Source organism: Dasypus novemcinctus, chromosome 9, assembly GCF_030445035.2.
Source record: "Dasypus novemcinctus isolate mDasNov1 chromosome 9, mDasNov1.1.hap2, whole genome shotgun sequence".
In the NCBI taxonomy this organism is placed as follows: domain Eukaryota; kingdom Metazoa; phylum Chordata; class Mammalia; order Cingulata; family Dasypodidae; genus Dasypus; species Dasypus novemcinctus.
The window spans coordinates 15138559-15160906 of NC_080681.1; the positions used below are offsets into that span (position 1 = coordinate 15138559).

Consider the following 22348-nt stretch of genomic DNA (forward strand, 5'->3'; position numbering starts at 1 on the left):
AGCTCATCACACCAGTCAGGAAGCCCTTTGGTTTGAACCCTGGACCTCCTATACGGTAGGTGGATGCTCTATCAACTGAGTCAAATCTGCTTCCCAGAAATGTTATCACTAGAGCGCAGGACATCCGGCTTCCTAGCAGGCACTTTCGTGTAGTGCATGACAAGAGAGAAAATTCAAAATGGGACATGTTGAGAAGGGCAAGGAGATTTTTGTTCAGAAAGGGGGACAAGCACAAGACTGGGCCAAATCTGCATGGTCTCTTTGGGCAGAAGACAGGTCAGGTGGATTCTCTTATACAGATGTCAACAAGAACAGAGGCATCACTTGGGGAGAGGAGACACTAATGGTGTATTTGGAAAATCCCAAGAAATACATCTCTGGAACAAAAATGATCTCTGCTAGCATTAAGAGGAAGGCAGAAAGGGCAGACTTGACAGCTTATCTCAAAAAGCTAATAATGAGTAATAGTTGGGCACTGTGTTATTACAAAACAAAAACGTCTTGTGACTTTTTTACATGTACCATATTTAAATTGAACTCATACACCAGAATTCAGAACATGCAAGGCTGACAGGATATTTTCCTGGACAGTCCTGAGTTAAATAAGACATTGGCTTATAGTTAAATGAATGTGATCAAGATTTTTGAATTCTGATAGTTAATTCTGGTTCAGCACATACTATCACTTTTTCCCCCTTCTAAAGATATAAATGAACTTAAAGCTAGGTTGAATTTGTAGTGTTTTACTTTTCACAAAGATGGTGAGTGCCAACTTACAACTCATAAGAGAATGGTTTTATATTTAGATTTATATAACTGGTTTTATGAATATATTTAAATACTAGGGAAATCCCTTCACTGTCTCATAGAGCAAGACTCGCCTGTGTTTCAAATGTTGTTCATTGGCCTGTTTAAAGGCAGGTGCTGAAAATAAGGTAGCTATGTCCACTTTACGCTTTTGGTCTTAACTGTCAATCTAATTAAAATTCCCTGTATCTGAAATGTTGCCTTTCAATTAACAAAAGGCATTTTGGTATGGTTTATGTATGCTACCAAATAAAGAATGCTGAACATTTTTCACATTTTATAGATAATCCATAAGGTTGGATGTTTTTAAACGTCAGTGTGACAAAATATACTAGCAAGTTAAATTTTGCTTTTAAATTCTTTACTATGTAAACCACTAAATTGTAATTCAGGGTTGTCTTTAAGCTGCTATTCAAAACCATGTAAAATTGTACAGCCATTGGGAAAAAAATTTTTATCATGAAACATTAAACTAGCTGTTGGTTTTTTTATGTTTAGAAAGTATCAAACTTGACTTTACATCTATTTCTTTAAAGGGCTCATTTATAAAGATCACCACTTAAAAATTATAACAAAAGTTAGGACATTCACCACATTGTAAAAATCTATGCCTTTACCCACAATGATTTTGAAATAATATTCCTTTTAACATTTGCATTACAGAGTGTTATAAAAAGTTTCAAGAAGTTACAAAGTATAAAGGAAGTACTCACAAAAACTCTTCCAGAGAACATCAATTAACAAATCAAAATATATAATGAGTCTCTACTACCATTTTCATGTAGATAGGATATAGAAAATTTTAACCACCACAACTAAAAGAAAATACGGTTTTGTAGGAGATTCTAATCATGAGTAGGATTTTTTGAATATTTTCAAATTTAAATCTGAAATGGTCAGAGTTAAATACATGCTTAGATAAGAATTAAAAATCACCTATTGAAAAAGCAATAGTCTTACCTGTAACGAACATGAAAAGAATGGTCTTCCCTCATGCTTATCAAATTTTCCTCCATCGAGTCATATTATAAGCTGAGTAAAATATGAAATTATTTCATTTGTCCCAATCCACTTGTTTATAATGTAGAATTGTTTCCAGAACATTGTCCAGTTAGTACATTAATGACTTGGTGTTAATACATCCTAAACTCCTGCTTCTTCTTTATTAATAATGAAAGGAGGTCAATGCCAGACAGCATAAAGTTTCAAAGTATGTCCCAAATCCTTGCATCTCTGGCCCTCTCAGCAGCACTGCAGCAACATTTCTGCAAAAGGAATACAAGATGCTTTGCTTGAAGTCCTATTTTCAAAGAATAACCTACAGTAACCCTAAGCTTTACCTAATCACAGCACTAACTCCAAAGACTGCTGTCATGCCAATCATTTGAAAGAAAACAGCAGAGGGTTTAAATGTCTCCATGAGCTTCTAAATAAGGATGTAAACATATAAGAGAGATTTGTTTGAGAACTGAACTTTAAATTTTGAACTGCCTTAAAGTGCAATATTTTTATGTAATATTTTCTATAATAAACAATCATAAGAGTGATATGTATCATATTAGTATCTAAAAACAAAATTATAAAACTTCAAGCTTTTTTAAAAAACAGCTATAAATAAAATGAAAATTCTATAATTATGTGAACAGTTAATTCTAAACTCTGTGAATTTATTACTTCAAAGAAGATCAATGCTGATAATTAGGTTGTAGTTGTATTTATTTACTCTCAAAGTAGGTTCTACTTAACGTATGTTTTAGATCTTTAAAATGTTTTTATTATCACTGAGTAGATACAGAAAAGATTTGAGGGAAACGGACTTTGGCCCAGTGGTTAGGGCGTCCGTCTACCACACGTCTACCTACTCCTTGACCCGTGTGGAGCTGGCCCATGCGCAGTGCTGATGCGCGCAAGGAGTGCTGCGCCACGCAGGGTGTCCCCCGCGTAGGGGAGCCCCACGCGCAAGGAGTGCACCCATAAGAAGAGCCGCCCAGCGCGAAGGAGGGAGCAGCCTGCCGAGGAATGGCGCCGCCCACACTTCCCGTGCCGCTGACGACAACAGAAGCGGACAAAGAAACAATAAACAAGACGCAGCAAAAAGACACAGAAAACAGACAAGCGGGGGAGGGGAGGGGAATTAAATAAATAAAAATAAATCTTTAAAAAAAAAAAAAGATTTGAGAAATATGTATGGCAAAAGGAATAATCATTCCACAACAAAGCTGCTACAGCTAATAAAACAAACCAGCAAAGAGTGGGGAACAAGATCAACATGCAAACATCAGTAGTGTTACTATTCTATATTCTAGTAATGAACAACCTGAAAAGGAAATCAAGAAAAAAAATTCCATTTACAATAGCAACTAAAAGAATCAAATATCTAGGAATAAATTTAACCAAGGATGTAAACGACTGGTATATAGAAAACTAAATAAATGGAACAACATTCTGTGCCCACGGATTGGAAGACTAAACATTAATGTCAATTTTACCCAAAACATTTACAGGTTCAACACAATCCCAATAAAAATTCCAACAGTATTCTTTGCAGAATGGAAAAGCCAATCATCAAATTTATAAGTGAGTGTAACAGGCCCTACATAGCAAAACTCATCTTCAAAAAGAATGAAGTTGGAGGATTCATAGTTCCTAATTTTAAAACTTCTTACAGGAAAGAAGATCAGCATGCAAATATCAGTAATGTTTCTATACATTAATATTGAACAATTTGAGGAGCAAATCAGGAAAAAATTCCATTTACAATAGCAACAAAAAGAATCAAATACCTGGGAATCAATTCAACCAAAGATGTACAGAAAATTACAAAACAAAGCTAAAAGATATCAATGAAGACTTAAACAAATGGAAACACATTCCATGTTCATGAATTTGAAACTAAACATCATAAAGATGTCAATCTTACCCAAACTAATTTATAAATTCAATGCAGTACCAAACAAAATTCTAACAGCCTACTTTACAGAAATAGAAAAAGCAATTGCCAAATTCATTTAGAAGAGAAAATGCACCCAAATAGCCAAATATAGTCCAAAAAAGTACAGCGATGTGGGAACTTTCACAGCCTGACCTTAAAACATTACAAAGCTACAGTGGTCAAAACAGGACAGTATCGGCCTAAAGACGGACACATTGATCAGTGGAACAGAATTTAGAGTCCAGAAATAAATTCTTACTTCTATAGCCAACTGGTTTTTGACAAACCTACAAGTCCATGTTGATGGGACAGTCTCTTCAACAAATGGTGCTGGGAGAACTGGATATCCATAACCAAAAGAATGAAAGAGGACCCCTATCTCACTCCCTATACAAGAATCCACTCAGATAGGATCAAAGACCTAAATATAAAAGCCAGGACCATAAAACCAATAGAAGAAAATGTAGAGAAACATCTTCAAGATCTTCTGGTAGTTGGTGGTTTCTTGGATCTTACACTCAAAATACGAGCAACAAAAGAAAATAAGAATAGATAAATGGAACCTCCTCAAAATTAAACATTTTGCACCTCAAAGAACTTTGTCAAAAGGATGAAAAGGAGCCTACTCAATGAGAGAAAATATTTGGAAGTCACGTATCTGATACTGGTTTAATAGCCATCATATATAAAGAGATGCTACAACTCAACACAGAAAAAAAGACAAACGGCCCAATTTAAAAAATGGGCAAAAGACTTAAACAGACATTAGTCCAAAGAAGATATACAAATGGCAAAAAACACATGAAAAAATGTTCAACATCATTATAGATTAGGGAAATGCAGATCAAAATTACAAAGAAATATCATTTCACACCTATCAGAATGGTCACTATTAAAAACACAGAAAACTACAAGTGCTGGAGAGGATGTGAAGAGATAGGAACACTTATTCACTCTTGGTGGGAATGGAGAATGGTATAGCCACTGTGGAGGACTCTTTGGCAGTTCCTAAAGAAGTTAAATATAGATTTGCCAAATGGGTGAACAATACATTACTTGATATATGCCCAGAAGAACTGAGAGCAGTGACATGAACAGAAATCTGCACACCGATGCTCACAGTGGAGTTAACCACGACTGCCAGAAGACGGAAACCTTGGTGTCCATCAACCGATGAATGGAAAAAACAAACTGTGGCATATACACAAGATGGACTATTACACAACTATAAGAAGAAATGAAGTTGTGAGGCATATGACAATATAGATGAACCTGGAGGACTTTTATGTTGAGTGAAGCAAGTCAGATTCAAAAAGACAAATATGATTGTGCTACTATGAACTAAATATATTGTGTAAACTCATGGAGTTAAATAACTAGAATATGGGTCACCAGAAAATAGAATGAGGCTAGAGAATGGAAAGCTGAGTGTTAACCTGTCCAGAACTGGCAAAAAGGTTGTGTGTTTATCTTTGGAAATGAATAGAAAAAAATGAAAGCAAAACAAAATGTTTGTAACTAGCAGTGCTATTGTATGGGTATGACAGTGGTTGAAAGGGAAAATCTACAGTCATGTATATAGCTAAAAGGAAAGCTAAAAAGTGTAACATGGAACTGTATAGCACAGTGAAACCTCATGTGAAATATGAATATAGGTAATACTGCATATATAAGATTGTTTTTCTTTGAAACTGAACAAATGTATGCTAATCTTACAAGATGTTAATAGCAGGTTAAAAAAACACAAAACATTATGCTAGGCGAAAGAAACCAGACGCAAAGTACTACATATTGTATGATTCCATTTATATAAAATGTAAACATAAATCAATTTATAAAGATGGAATTAGATTAGTGGTTATGTAGGGCTAGGGAAGGCATGCTAAGGGGTATGGAGTTTTTCTTTTTTGGAGTAATGAAATAATTCTAAAATTTTTTGTGGTGATCAACGCACAAAATTGTGATTATACTAAAAGCCAATGATTAAACACTTTACATAGATTGCATAGTATGTAAATATATCTCAATAAAACTGCCTAATAAATAACTGTGCAAGAATAGCAGCCATCTCATAGAGATATCTTATAGAGATAGAGGTGAAGAATTTTGTTTTATTATTATTGAAATAATGAAAATGCTCTAATAATGATTGAAGTGGTGAATGCACAACTATATGATTATACCAAATATCGCTAATTGTACACTTTAGATGAACTGTATGCTTTATTAATATGTATAAATAAAATTGATCTGCTAAAAAAAATGAGCAAAAGACTTGCTTAACATCATCAGCCATTAGCAAAATGCAAATCAAAACTACAGTAAGATACCATTTCACACCCACGAGAATGACTATTATTTTAAAAATGGAAAATAAGTATTCAAGAGAATGTGGAGAAACAGGAACACGAATTCATTGTTGATGGAATGTAAAATGGCACAGCCACTGTAGAAAACACTTTGGCAGTTGCTCAGAAAGTTAACTATAAAATTACCATATGACCTAGTAAGTAATCCCACTTCCAGGGATATACCCAAAAGAATTGAAAGCAGGGACTTGAATGATATTTGCATACTGCTGTTCGTATTGGCATTATTGACAACTGCCAAAAGATGAAAGCAATCCAAGTGTCCATCAACTAAAGAATGTATAAACATAGGTGGAATATTACTCGGCAGTGGAAAGGAATGAAGTTTTGATTCATGGGGCAACACGAATGAACCTTAAATCATCATGTTGACTGAAATAAGTCAAACACAAAAGGACATATTCTGCACGATCTCATTGACATGAAATAATTAGAATAAACAAATTCACAGTCAGAAACTAGAATACAGGTAGCCAGGGGTTGGGGTGGGTAGGGAATGGGGATGCTTAATGGATACAGATTGTGAATCTGTGTTTGGGGTGATGGAAAGGTTAATGGATGACAGTGATGACAGCACAACACTGTGAATGTAATTAACAGCACTGAATTATATATTTGAACACAGCTAAAGGGAGAAATTTTAGGTTGTACATATGCTAACAGAATTACAAAAAAACACACAGGACTATAAAACAAACAGTGAATCCTAATGTAAACTATGGACTACAGTTAAAAGTATAACTATAATAACATTGTTTCATCAATTGTAACAAAGGTACCATACTAATACAAATTGTTCAGAATGGGGAAAACTGTGTACATGGGGGGGGCATAATATAGGAATTCTGTATTTTCTGCATGATTTTTCTGTAAATGTTCAACTTCTCTAATAAGAAAAAACTTTTTAAAAAAGGACAACAGCATAATGAACATTTATATAATACCGCCCAATTTAATATAAGAACATTATCACTATCTTTGCTGTCTCCTGGATGCCCCAACCTAACCTATCACAATCTTTTCCCTCTAAGGTGATCTCAAAGGGAAGTTTGATTATTATTCCTTTGCTTCTAACTTGACCACAAATGTCTGTATACCCCTAAATAATATATTGTTTAGTTTTATTTTTATATAAATGAACTAACACTTTTTTTCCATATCTTTCTTCTGCTCAACACTGAGATTTATCTCATGTTGTTGCATGTAGTTAAAATTCATTTGCTTTTACCACTGTATCTTATTCCACTGTACACCAAATATATTTTTCATTTTGCTGTTAATGGGCATTTAGATTGCTCCTAGTTTTTTGCTATTATTAGAAGTACTGCTGTAGACATGGGAATTAAGAATGCCATAGATGGTTAAACAGAAGAGCAGATTAGCTAAAGAGAGGAGTGAACTAGAAAAATATCTGAAGAAATTATCCAGACTATACACGAACAGAAGATAGAAATGGAAACTTAAGAGCAGTTTAGAGAAAAGAAGGACAAAATGAAAGGATCTAAGAAAATGAAAGGTCTAATGTGAGCACTGGAAGGAAAAATAGAGAAGGCAAAATCTTCAGTGATAGAAGAATTTTCAGAATGAAAGAAAGACATGAATCAGAATGAAGGCATACCCTAAATCTTGAAGAGGATAAATAAAAATTAATCCATACTCAAACATATTACAGAGAAACTATAGAACATCAGACATAGATGATCATCTTTAAGGTTATTTGACAGACTAATAAGGAAAAGATATCGATGTTTGCATACAGTCTGGGATATATATATAACAAATTAAATCTAATAAATTAATAGACTCTGGACTCTCAGTGTTATAAAGAGTACTACAGGTTAGTAAGTCCACATGTTATTATATACAACATTCCCAGAAAGGTCATAAGGTAGCTAATCCTAATTCTGAATAGTTCTATTAGAAAAGTAACACATGCATTGAGCAGTATTTCTATTGCTACCCATTCGTCCTCATTCCTCCTTCTGCTACCATAAACATTAAAGCCTAATTCCTCTTCCACTTACCCTCCTTTTAATCATTTCAACTACAACATAAACTACTCTAACATCTACTGCTCTGCTAATTAAGTACAGTTAGAGGTCAAAAGACTAGAGCAGATGTTAGAAGAACAGAGTCACAAAAACTTGTAAGAGGGAGAAAGGCTAAGGACAAGCCTTGGGAATCACAACAAAGCTTCCTGTCGGAAATGAGGTTTTCACATTAATAACCATTTTAGTGTCTAAGAAACACAAAACATTATTCCTCTTAGTCCTTCCCTTGGCCAATAAAGGAAGCAATGTATTGAGAAAGGATGAAAAGACAGCAGCCATTCATCCAACAAATCTTTCTCCTTTGTTCAGAATTCCATTGTGCCTTTTTCTTTAATAAAAACATTACTAAAGGGAATTATTAGTGTAGAGAGTCACAGCAACAGCTCCAAAGAGGATCTATATTATACAACAGATAAACTGTTAACCAAGCTGCCTTCCAGAATTCACTCTGAGGCTTAGGCTGCTATTTATAAAATGAGGCAGGAGAGGTAGGTAGTATGCTAGAATTTTATATTGCTCTCAGAAATTATGAGATCATCATGAAATTCCAAGTTTTACCAATCATTTTGAAATGTTAATCTCATTAAAATTTAATTCTGTGGTTAAATTAACAAATATAATGAAGTTGTAGAATATCTTACTTAAGACTACCTAGAGAACAATATTAAAAATAATTAAATGAGACAGAGAGAATGCAATTTGCCATTTTACTAAGGATAATTTATAATATGGTCTTACTATTCTCAAAAGAAGAATATCTAAAAAAACCTCACTCTTGCATTACAATCTCCATAACAGTTAAATAGCATTTCTTTTCATAAAACTATTCACTGAATAAACAAGCAATTCTTTTTTTTTAAATTTATTTTATTTATTTTTTTAACGATTTATTTATTTCTCTCCCCTTTCCTCCCCCCCCCAGTTGTCTGTTCTCTGTGTCTATTTGCTGCATGTTCTTCTTTGTCCGCTTCTGTTGTTGTCAGTGGCACTATTTTATTTACTTATTCCCCGCCCTTCTCGTTGTTTTGTGTTTGTGCTTGCTGTCTGCTCTCTGTGTCTCCTCATCTTCTCTAGGAGGTACTGGGAACTGAACCTGGGACCTCCCATGTACAAGAGCGGCACTCAATGGCTAAACAAGCAATTCTCGACTCAATGATTCCTGTCGCAAGAACTATCTTAACCAATTTATTAACAACATGTTCATTTATGCTCCGTGAATGAACTTGTGAACATGGAGTTAACAAATGCACTTTACATATAACAAATAGCTTATATATTACTAGTCTCACAAAATAACATTTGTAACAAATATTAAATTATGAACTTGTTATTTAGGATAAGAAAATTTAACAAGTCTGGGAACTATTACAGAACGGAAAATAAAGATTTGACAGAATAGAGGAAGTCATCAAGTTTAACCTCCTACCTCCATTAAGACATATAAAGTAATAATTTGCAAGGAACACATCTCTCTTTTAATACCTCTCTCAGGTTTTAACAAACAGTTGCTCCAAAAACCTCACTGCTAATTAAATGGCTGACTCATAGAATCTTTTGGTCTGACCACAGAGAAATAAAGAGAAAACAAACATTTTTTTCCATATCCCAGAAAGAGGAAGCATATAGAAATAAAACGAGTGCCTAACTTTGGTTGCCTCACATTTAATGACCTGATTAGAAATTCAAAACAGGCAGACTCCGTTACATGGCTAAGTGGCCTTCTAGGCACTGTCCAAGGTATGCAGTCAGAGCAAAAAAGAAAAGCTGGCTCTTTCAGCAATCCTGGCCGTTTTATTCCATTGTCAATAAAAGGTTTGCCAATTTTGGGGGGAAATGGGCAAAAGTTACATTTACATCTCTTGTCCTTTCAACTTATCTCAAATATTTGTTCCTGGCTACAATTTAAAAGCCAAGAATTTTTTACCTGTTCCTTTCATTCAATTATCTATATAACACCCATCAGCCAATAAAAACACCTTTGAGCCAATAAAAAATATAATTTAGTTTTCTTACCTCCAGGTTAGATAATCTAAATTTTTTAAACTTCTCTTGTTCTAATAATTCCCTTTAATGTGTAACATTCAACTTTTCCAAATTTCTTCAGTTGTAAAGTTTTAAGTCAGAAACAGTAGCCCTGTATCAATTTGGGAACAGAAAAATATTGAGGAACAATCAAGAACATATTTTAAATTAAGTTTAGTAATGTTAAAATCCATGGTATGAGTTAAAGAAACAAATACACATCACAGTAATTATGAGGATAATGAAGCAGAATGCCAAAACATATACATCTAGAATAAACTCAAATAACTACCCTAGGTAAACTCGTTATTTTCTCTCAAATTATGTAACTGTAACTAGAAATGAATTTATTTTCAGGACTAAATGTGGCTTTTCACCTAACCCAATCTTCTATTTCTGAGTACATTTAATCTAAAATATAAAGTGGAAACAAGACAGAGTAATGATGGCAAGTATAAGAAATAAAGCATGCAAAACCAAGAATAGGAAAGTTAAGAATGGGAAGTTAAAAATAAGAGAACATGGAGGAGAGGACGTGGCTCAAGCAATTGAGTGCCTGCCTCCCACATGGGAGGTCTGGGGTTCAGTTCCAGATGCCCCCTAAAGAAGACAAACAACAAACAAACGATGAGCAGATATTGAGCAAAAACAGCAAGCAAACAATGAGCAAAAACAAGCACGCAAGGAGCAGATGTAGCTCAACCAGTTGAGCACCTGCCTCCCACACAGAAGGCCCAGGTTTAATTCCCAGTGCCACCTAAGGGGGGGGGGAGACAACAAGCAAAAACAATGAGCAAACAGTGGAGGAGGGGGTGGATAAAGTACATTAAAAAAAATAAGAGAACACAACAAAAGTATAAGAAAAGATGAAGAGTTTGGTAAACAAAGCTCAACAGAAGATAAAGTATGGAGCTTGATTTTAGTGTGGCAGGTGTTGAGTCAATTAAAAGTGAGAAAAATTATTTAGGCATCATACTATAGTATTGATTTGCGAAAACACGGTCTATAGCAAGGGAAGCCAGGCCTAAGAATGGCTAGGCAATTGATCAAGTAATCCGGCTAAGAGTACCTAAAGAAATATGAAAATAATGACCATTGACTAATGCAATAGGCAAAGGTCAAGAAGTAGTAAACTGGGAAATGGACTTTGGCCCAGTGGTTAGGGCGTCCGTCTACCACATGGGAGGCCCACGGTTCAAACCCCCGACCTCCTTGACCCGTGTGGAGCTGGCCATGCGCAGTGCTGATGTGCACAAAGGAGTGCCCCGCATGCAAGGAGTGCGCCCGTGAGGAAAGTCGCCCAGCGTGAAAGAAAGTGCAGCCTGCCCAGGAATGGCGCCGCCCACACTTCCCGTGCCGCTGACGACAACAGAAGCGGACAAAGAAACAAGACGCAGCAAATAGACACCAAGAACAGACAACCAGGGGAGGGGGGGAAATTAAATAAATAAATAAATCTTTAAAAAAAAAAAAAGAAGTAGTAAACAGCTTTCAAGATTTCCAATCTTGAGGACAGGTGAACACAGTAGCACATCTTAGTATATTACACTTGTACCTGGCAAAGTGCTATATTCACAAATAGTAGCTGAAAAATAGAGATATTAAGCTAGAGATAATTTAAAATTGGATAAAATTTGATAATTGGAGAAGGGCCTGGGGGGGCGGGGAGTAGAAATGAGTGACTGATATTCCAGAATTTCTGTACCTCTTTAAAATTTAAAAATGTATATATACCAAATACATAAGTAAACAAGTTCATTAAAATAAACCAGCACTTTTCTCCCTCTTTGTTTTACTTTTTATCAAACTGGAATCCAGAGTTTATAAATAATGGTAATTTTCCCTCATAAGACAATTAAAAATACAGTCTTAAGCCAATAGTAAAATTAATAACCTTTTTAAAAAGTTTCAATTAGACAATTACATAAGAAAAATGTTTCTAGTTAATTATTTATAAGTATATAATATTAGATACATGAAAGCATTAAAAAATCAAGGTCCTATAAGATGCAATGATGACTTCTAAAAAAAAGACGTTCGAAATTTTAATCACCTCGTCATACTTTGAATGCTTTCCAAATGACTATCCAGATTATGAGACGAGGAGATTAGAAGAAAACATCTGCAACCCAAAAATATTGACAATTCGCACTAAGCCCAATTTCAAGCAAAAAACTAAATATGTGTATTAGTTCTTGCCCATGCCCACCTGTAATCTTGTTTATATATACATAATTAATTTCTTTATTACTCTTTTAGGACCTATATACATTACTGGGCAACTAATAGGATCTCAAAGTAAACTAAAGATAAATAAAACTCTTATGAAGGTATTACTATACTAGAAAAAAAAGAAACATATTAGTAAATAATGGGAGTACATAACTTTGAGAAAAACTGGTTGCCAAGTCACCAGAAAACATGACTCAACAATTTATTACTCCCAATGTTGGTTAGCCATCAACTTAAATCAATACATATATGTAACAATTTAAAAACTCAATAGAGAAGTAGAAAATAAGTGGTCCTTGCTACTGAGCATTGTTTGTTAGTAAGGGAATATATGAGGGCTTTCCTTTTTTAATTCTATTAATTATTAAAAATTCAAACAGTTTTCTCTTTTAAAATGTTAAATCAAGCAAAGCTGTATCCTTCAGAGTAGAAGAGTACTATAGAAAAACTACACAACAGCATGACATTAAATCAGCACTTTAAAAAGGCAAAATTGGTTTCAAACACTTTGTTAAGCAGATATAAATCCCAAATGCAAAAGGATTAAAAGTGCCTTAAAAGGGCTCTTGGAGAAGAGGAATATAGAACACTTTGGAGGAAACTGTATGAAATATGGCTCTGTCCTCTCCTATCACCATTCTGTGGAAAAGTAAATATTTCTATTCAATTCAATAATATTATGGGATGATATGGGAAGAATAAGTTAATTCTAACTAAAAAGGATGAGGGAAAATTTTTTGGAAGTTGAAGGAAATCTGTATTGCACCTTGAAGGATGCACAGCTCATAAGCCAATGGATTCCAGTAGGGAAACTGGTCCAAGCAAAAGCAAGGGGTAGGGGATGGAGTGGGGGGAGGGCGGGAAAGCAAATGTGGTGCAAGCAGTTGAGCTCCTGCTTCCCACACGGGAGGTCCTGGGTTCAGTTTCTGATGTCTCCCAGGACACAAATAATAAGCAAAACAAATAAAAAAATAATTCAAGGCGCCGATGTGGCTCAGTGGTTGAGCACCAGCTTCCCACATACAAGGTCCCTGGCTGGCCTCCAGTACCTTTAAAAAAAAAATAAAGAGCAAGGTGGTGGGACTGAAAAGAATGTGTGCCAAGACAGCACACGGGGTTAGAAGTACTGAAAGAAGTCTGAGAAGGTAGCACAGTACCAAACTGTGAGGGACTCTGATGTGTCTGAAGCACACATGTGGCCTTATGTTTAAACAATGGGGAGACTTGTAAGTTTTTTCAAAGAATGAACAGCTAAGTTGGATCTGTGTTAGGAAGATAAACCGGCAGCAACGTGTAAAGAAAGCAGAATGGAGAGACAGAAACAAATGCAAAGAAACTGCAAAAAATCCAAAAACAACTATTGATAGGAAGTTTTCTCTTGTCATCTTGTAAGTAGGATTTTGTCCCCACAAGTGGAATCCAGGGCAATGAGCATATAGCATATGCGTTGGGATCAGGTCATGGTTTGAATCCCAGCACAGTAACCTATTAGTTATATAATCTTAAACTAGTTACTTACTCTTAGAATTGGTTTGGGCATAATAAATACCCAAGATCTCTGTTGTAGTGATTAGAGATATGATTTATAAAGCCCCTAATCCAGTTCCTGGCTCTGGTACTTAACAAAAGCAGATGAAACATAGTAGTAGTAATGACAGGTATTGTTATTATTATAAAATAAAAGAGGAATTTAAATCTGTCAAGCTTTCAATTTTAACATTCCAGAGCTAACCACCAAAATTTCATCTTTTAGATACATCTTAGAAATACTCTATGCTAAGAACAAGGCCATTTTAAAAACTACTATAGCCAAGCATTGTTGGCTTGATCCTAATTGTCTAGTACTAAGTCTCAGATTTATATTAAAATATAATATTTGAAGCAATGCACGCCTGATTTAATTAAGGAAGAAAATACAACTAAATTGTTTACCTAGCCAAGGAGGGTTTGAAAGAAATGTCTCTACAACAGTACCACACTTTTTACTTTGTAACAAGTCCTTAAAAACAAAAGCCTGGGTAAGAATTTATCAATATCAGAATCTAAGGTCAGGTGTAAAGAAGAATAGGTATGAAACTGTCCCTCTTCCCCTGAGCCCACAGACCCCTTACACAAATGCATGTGGACAACAGCGACCTTCCCTTATCCTCCCTATCTGCTTCTAGACCACCAACCAAAGTTGCTTCTGAACAATGAGAACCCAAGCAAAAGTAGCATTTACCAGAGGTATCACACAGACGCTTCTCGGGCTGGAAATCCTTGGTGCACCCTTCTAAAGTGGCAGCTTGAAAGTTCACCTGAGTTGGTGTGTTAATTTCCCACACATACCACGAAGGACTCCAATACATGCCCGACTGAAAGGAAAGCCGAGGACCTACTTCGTTTAAGTCTACGGAAAGATTAAATTATGCATTGAGGCAAATAAAATTGCCATCCTTACTCGTTTTCTTTGGTAGAGTTCAAACGATACTAGTTAGAAATTATTTAACCGGGTACCATTAAAACATAATGGGGGAGCGGGGGGGAGGGGGGAGCTCAGGGGTTGAGCGCCTGCTTCCCATGCCCGAGGTCCGGGGTTCAATCCCCAATACCTCCCGCACCCCCCCAAAAAAAACCATAATGGAAATATATAATGTCCACTTTTTACTGTTTGAAGCTATTCTACAGGTTTTTAGGAAAGGGCTTTCGTAAGACTTTATATACTCCCTGAACCTTTTTGTAGCGACTACAAATTCCTCCAGTAAATCGACAGGTTGGTGCCGAAAACTTCACGAATTTAAGTATGACAAACGCAGGTATTTGGTTTAGGTATCGAACGCGCTGACTAAAAAGGAATGCAGTCTGCTTCGAACTTAATTCCACAGGGGTTCGGGTTTTTACTATTTACACTCAGAATACGCGAGACGTCACCGTATCCTAATACTGTTTTTATGTAAAAGAAAGACACTTTCTATTTCCAATTATTAAATGTACAAAATAAATAAATATTTTTTTAAAAAAAAAAGCTACCAGGGAATGAAAGTCTCAGGCTCTACTCGCATTCTAAAACCTGCAACGCGCTAGCACCTCCGCCTCCCCGCGCCGAGCTCGGGGTTTCCCGAGCCGGGTCTGGCCCCGACGCCCCGGCCGCCCGCCCGCAGGTCCCGGCAACCCCGGGGTCCTCCCCGACCGCCGCGGCCGCCCGAACAAAGAAGGTCGCCCGGGACCCCTGGACACAGCCCCGCCACGCACGCGCGCGCACGCGCGGACCCTCCCTCGCGCTTGCCCCCGACGGGCGCCCCCAGACGCCGCACAGGCTCCACTCACCTCCGGCGGGCGGCCCGGTGGCGCGCGCGCGGCGACGCCGCAGCAGCCGCAGCCTCGGGCGTCGCGCGGGCGGCCGCGGCCCCTCCCCCCGGCGGGTCTGCGCGTCGCGGGCGCCGGGCGAAGCACGGACACGGCGGCAGGCGGGCGCGCGCCCCCCGCGCCCGGCGCGTCACGTGGGCCAGAGCGCCAGGGGCTCTCCCCGGCTTCCCGGCGTCCCACCGCCACCCAGCAACGCCGCCGAGCCGCCCCCTCGCAGCGGCTCCCCGCCTCTGCGCTTGCGCGCTGCTCCCGTCGCTCCCATTCAAAACGACACCGCCCCGCGTCTTTCGGACGGGCCAATGGCTGGCGGCGGGGGGCGGGGCGCTCGCCGCCCGCTGCCTCCGGGGCTTGGCACCGTGCGCGGCGGAGGGGACCGCGAAGGACTTGGTCCTCCGCTGCTGCGGCCCCCGTCCTGCAGACTTCTAAAACCTGTTTCACACAGAAACCACCACCAAATAAATATATGTCCCGAAAGAGTTCTTTAGAGAACGTCTGCTCTAGACCCCTTTAAAAGATGTACCTCCTCCCCTTCAGCCTTGGTCCCGCCCTGGAGACTGACGATCCCGAATGGCATCTGCGGGATGTGTAAGAAAAAGAGGGCTCTGTGAGAGGAACAGAGGCACCCGTGTGGAAGTCTGGACAAGCAGCTTCAGTTCTGGAGGCTGTGTCACAATTTTTGGCGTTTCCAGCTGTTAAAGAGCAAACTTAGGTTGGCTGCAGAACCTCTGGTTCCCAGGAAAATTTGGTGTCAGGTGTCGCACAATTTCAGGCAGCTATATTCCAAATAGACTGGGAAGAATACATTTTTTAAATTTCCATTTACTTCCCTTCCACATTAACAACAACAACGAAAAAGTTTCAGTTTATTCCCCCTCTACAGTTTGCTTGGGCTAGAGAAGCTGATGGATTTAACTAATTTTTCAAATTAGATTCTTTCTCCACGGAAATGAAATTCGAGGGTTTGTACAGGCTTAAGGATCTGTTAAAGAAAAGCCCAGTTTCAGAAGTCTCTCTCCGAGTGAGGACCATAACCAGTGACCCAAAAAGCATTTCTCTAGTTGGGAAGGTGTTACAGCAAATTGGTTCAAGTATTTCTGCCACTTACCGGCTGGTTGATCTTAAAGGCGTTACGTACCCTCTTTAGCCTTAGTTTCCTCAGCTGTAAAACACAGATAAAAAATCCTCTTCTAATAAAGGTTGTTGTGATGCTTCGGTGAGGTAAGGCTTATTAAGTGGTTAATATAGTGCCTGACACATAGAAACTGCTCAATAAATGGCACCTATTATCGTTGTTATCAACAACTATCTTTAATATCAGGTTATTATAAACAACAAAATTAGTTGGCTATGCTTTTTCAGAGTTAGGTATTTTAATGTCTTCACACTTATAAATTTCTTTTTGAGTATTGATGTGAGAGCCACAAAGGAAGTAGAAATTCAGTATGTCCAAAGTCAATCATTATTTCCCTCCCTGCAAATCTTGTCTAACACATGACTTTGCTATCCCTTATAGTTATCTCCATCTTCCCAGTTACTCAAGTTATTTTTATTTTTAATTTTTTTTTTTTACGAGGTACTGGGTCCAGGGATTGAAACCCAGACCTTGTATGTGGGAAGCTGGCACTCAACCACTGAGGCACATGGACTCCCCAGAGTTCATTTTTACATTTGTTTGCTTGTTATTTGTTTTTTGTTGTTGTTGATTTTAGAAGGCACTGGGATCCAAACCTGGGACCTCCCATGTGGGAAGCAGGTGCTCAACGGCTTGAGCCACATCCGCTCCCCTGTGCTATCTTTAAAAAGGTATAAATCAGATTCTGTCACTGTCCTACTTGAAAACCTTTCATGACTTCTGATTTCATTTAAAATAAAATCAAATTCCCTACCATGGCCAAAGCTCTAAGTCATCCCATCCCTGCCCACCTCTCCACTTTCCTTTATATTTATACCTCTTCTCCTGGCTCACTTCCTTCCAAATACACAGGACATTCCTCAAGCCCTAGAACAGACTAAACCTCATCCTGGGAGTTCCCTTTGCCTAGGTTTTTCCTCAGACTCTTTAAATGGCCAGCTTCTTATTATGCTTCAATTTTCAGCTTATTCATTACAATATTCAGCAAGTACTTATCGAAGGCCTACTATGTGTCGGAACTGTTCCAGGTGAACAAGACACCACAGCCACAACTCTCGCGGAGCTCAATAAAAATAAGTAACAACAATATCAGGTTGCTATAGGTGCCAAGCGAAGACTTAAAAGTAGGGAGATGTGAAAGTGAGTGACTGAATGATTAGATTTGAATCACAGGAAGGAGCCTGCCTTCCAGCAAAGTTTCGGGAAGAGCACAGAAGGCAAAATGAAGTTAATGCAAAGTCCTTACGGAAAGGACTAAGTTTGTGGGTTTGAGAACCTGGAAAAATGCCACTGTGGCTGCAGTGAAATGAGGGAGAGGAGAACACACAAGCTCTTCATCACACCAGATTGTGTGGGAATGAGTTTGAACTTGATTTTCTAAATGTTATAGAAAGCTGGTGGAAGATTTTAAGCATGGGAATAATTCTTCTGACTTAAATTTATATTTTTTAAAAAGCTCTCTGGTACAAATCTGAAATTTGAAGCATTCTTTAAGACAACTAGCTCAGACTTGTCATAAAAGTCAATGTCATAAAAAAGAAACAAACCACAAAAAGGTTTATGAATACCTTGATGGTGTCCTGGACAAGGAAAGGGGGGGGGAGGAGTATACTATAAAAGACATTTTAGGGACAATTAGGGAAATTTGAATATAGAGTGTATATTAGATGTTATGGAATTATTGTTAATTTTCTTAAATGTGAAAATGGAATTATGGTTATGTAAGAAAATGTCTATTCATAAGAAATGCCGGTTGAAACATTCAAGGGTAAAGAACCATGATTTCTGCAATTTATATTGAAATGGTGAGGGAAAACGGCAAAGAGAAAGAAAAATTGCTTAGGGCAAAGCCTATTACATAATAAGTGCTAGCTAAGTTTTTGCTATTACTATTATTTTTATTATTTAATCATCACAACAACCCCATGAACCCTACTAACATCATTCCCATTTTATAGTATCTTGGGTTTATTTTCCTAGAAGCAGAGCCTGAGACAGGGATCGATTCAGATCCACAGGATTTATTGAGGAAGGGCTCTTCAGGAAGAACCAGTAAGGAAGATTGTGAAGCAGGACAGGGAACAAGAAGGGGCCGAGCAATGATGGACTTGAGGATATCCCAGCCTTGGTCTGATCCATAGCCCCTACTTTAGACAAGGGTGTTGGCTTTTTGCATTCCTATATCAGAATGGGGTGGGTTACAACTGTGCAGGTGAGGAGGCTCCCTCTAGCTCAAACTCCTCAGAGCAAGGGCCAGCTGTGAGCCCTAGCAGGCAACCTCTCAGCCGCTGGGAGATGGGTGTCCTGGCCAGTAAATGGCATCTGAACAAGGCACCTAAACAGCATCCACCACAGCTAGCAAGTTGCAGAGCCAGTCTGTCTCAATGTTGTCACAACTGGGGGCTAATTCTCTGGCATGATTTATGCTCCAGATTCTAAGGCCCTCCCTCTATGGACCAGACCAAGGATTTCCTTTGAAACCCTCTCTACACTGTCTTTTGTAAAGTCAAAAGTAAAATGATAAATAGAAACATATGTGTCTGGCAAAGGATTAATACTAAATAGTTATCTAAAGAGCTCTTATAATGAAAACAATGCAATTGGGGGTAAAAAGGAAAAGGACAAGGATCTATCAGCACTTTACAGTGCACTGCAAATGACCACAATGAACTCACAAAGGAACTACAGCTTCACAACTATTCTAGTAAACGCAAATTAAAACAATGGGATGCCTTTTTTTGCCTACCGGAGTGCAGATGACACCCAGTGTTGGTAAGGTTGTGACAAAACTAGTCCTCTGGCATGACAGAACATTATTTATGTATTATGACCCCAACTATAAAGCATGTTTAAGAAACTCTGGACAGAACTATGCCAAAGTATTCTGACTCTACACTTTTCTTTACTTTCAGACTTTCTACAATAAGAAGAAAAACAAAGTGATTTTTTTTAAAGTTTAAAACTAGAGAAAAAAATTACTGTGGGTTTGTATATTCCCCATTATGTGTGCCTCTCTCTGTCTCTTCTAGTGACTTTCTATAAAAAATAGTTATAAAAGGGATTAGATGCTTTTGAGGAGAGGGAGGGTGATAGAGAGGTTAGGACTGGGAGGGGTGGAGGGAATCTATCCTCCCCTAGGTGACCGACAATTCCAGTTTGCCTGGGAAAGAGGAGGTTCCTTGGATGCAGGCCTTGCCTTTTTAAAACCAGGACAGAAGCTGGTAACCATGCCAACTCCTTAGGACTTGTGGAACAAAGAAGGTGGGTTTGAGAAGCCTGTCTGAGACAGAGAAGCAAGGAGACAGCCCTGTGTTCTTTTACACAGGGGTCTTAACCTTTTTTGTTCCACAAACCCCTTTGCCAGTCAGGTGAAAACCACAGACCCTTTACTAAGTCCACACTATACTGTGTATTATTTAATAAATATCTCACACTCGAACCAACACGTCCCCACAAGAATAATGTTTTTCTGAATTTCAATTCAAGCTCATGGACCCCTTGTTAAGGACCCCTGCTTTACAGGGTTAATGCTTGGCGGGTCGGGTGTGCTAACAGCAGATTTGGAAGCTCCCTGTTAGCCAAGAGGTTCAAGTCCTTGTCATTTGTGTTGTCATGTGAAAAAGTAGTTAGTTGTTACAAATATGTTGTGCAATGAAATTTACTCATCCCCCTATTGTTCAAAAGAAAGCATATACTGGGGAGCAGATATAGCTCAAGTGTTTGAGCATGCCTCTTCCCATGTACGAGGTCCTGGGTTCAATCCCCAGTACCTCCTAAAAACAAACAAAAAACCAACCCTCATTGGGGAGCAAATGTAGTTGGCACCTGCTTCCCTAAAAAAAAATCATGCAGTTGGGTGGATTCCTTAGAAAGGAAGAAAGACTCTCTTATGAGTACACCGCAGTCTTCCATGAGTCTGAAGATAATACCCACGGTTTTATGACTCTATTATCAGTCTTAATTATGGGGTTGTAAATGTGCCTAGAGGTTCCCGTTGACAGGTAAATCACATGAATTAAATAGTTGCCATTTGGAACACTTTCTACCTTGCAGGCTGGACTCGTCTCAGACAGGGGTCACTGACCCTTCGTCAATGTGACCTTTGCAAGACCCTGGTCTCAGAGACATTAAAGACTAAACTTTTTTAGAGGTGGGTCTCACTTCCCAGTTAGCCTGATTTCCTCTCTAGAAACCAGGTGTAGTCATCCTACAGATACTTGCTCGCAGGCTGGAGGGTCTGTGCAGAAAAGGGCAGATCTATTAAGAATATTTTGGCCACACTACCATGTCAGCATCTATGAATTTTAGTCACTCCCTCTACTCACAACCATTACCATGCTCTGATTGCAGGTGTTCTTTGAAATATTTTTGAAAAATATTTAAAATATTTGTGTTTTCAGAATCCCTTCAATTTATTTGAGAGGCTGATAGATGGTCCCTCTATCTAGCTATATGTGAAGGCCTTTTCAGTCCAACTTCCTCAATAAAACTTCTGCCCTTACATGCTTTCCCTTAGAGCAGGGGTTCTTAACAAGGCGTTTGTGAGCTTGAATTGAAATTCAAAAAGACATTGTTCTATGGGGATGTGTTGGTGCGGGTGTGATGTATTTATTAAATAATACGCAGGGTAGTGTGGGCTTAGTAAGGGGTCCATGGTTTTCACCTGACTGGCCAAGGGGTCCGTGGAACAAAAGAGGTTAAGAGCCCCTACAGTAGTTGAAGAGGAGGAAGGAGAGAAGGAAAAAAGATCTGACATGTATTATTAAGCACCCGTCCTGTATCAGACACTGAGCAAGACACTTTACTTCTCTCATTTAATCCCCATAAACAGCTTTTATCCCTATTTTGTGGCTGAGGAAACCACAGTTCAGATCACTTAGATAACCTGTTCAAGGAGCAGGGCTAAGAGCCAAACTCTGATTTCTCTGAATTTTTAAAACTTGTGCCCTTTTCACTCTACTCAGCAGGCAAACAGGTCTTCTTTCCTTCCTCCCTACCCTCTGCCCTCTCTTTCCTTCCTTCCACCAGTATTTTATAATTCTGATAAATGCTGTCAACGAAAAACACTGAGTGTGATGAACATTTGTGTCAGGGGAACCCAACCAGAGGAGATGAGGGAAGATTCTGGAGGAAGTGACATGCTGAAGGATGAGTAAGAAATAACTAGGTTGAAAGGCAGAGGCAGGGTGGGGCAGACACTTGAGGCAGATGGACAGACCAAGGAACCGGCTGAGGTGGGAAAGAGGCAGAGCATATAAGGAGCAAAAGAACTGAGGTACAGAGAGCAAGGGGGTTATGGGGGTGTCGAAGAGAGCCAGGGCTTGTAGCCGAGGGAAAGGGGCTCTGGTCCTCATTCCTCAGTTGCGCTCACACTCACCTGAAGCTCTAAGGAAGAGGATAATTTTCAGTCTTTCCAGAGCAGTGTTTCTTAGTGAGGCATTTTGGACGAATCATTCCT

General features: G+C 38.4%; 1 protein-coding gene across 4 annotated transcripts in view; it reads right to left on the reverse strand.

Annotated features, from left to right (window-relative positions):
* Positions 1 to 15820, reverse strand: part of GPSM2 (G protein signaling modulator 2) — a 54541-nt gene extending 38721 nt beyond the window's left edge. Inside the window, exons 1-4 of one of the 4 annotated variants that reach the window (XM_058303095.1) lie at positions 15720 to 15812; positions 14635 to 14802; positions 10173 to 10293; positions 1768 to 2072 (exon numbers count right to left, since the gene is read on the reverse strand). In XM_058303095.1, coding sequence (XP_058159078.1) covers positions 1768 to 1823 — 56 coding nt within the window. In that variant the 5' untranslated portion in view covers positions 1824 to 2072; positions 10173 to 10293; positions 14635 to 14802; positions 15720 to 15812. Of the gene's footprint in view, positions 1 to 1767; positions 2073 to 10172; positions 10294 to 14634; positions 14803 to 15719 lie in introns of all 4 variants that reach the window. The other 3 variants (XM_058303093.2, XM_004448980.4, XM_004448981.5) reach the window with 3 other exon arrangements.
* Between the last annotated feature and the right edge of the window lie 6528 nt (positions 15821 to 22348).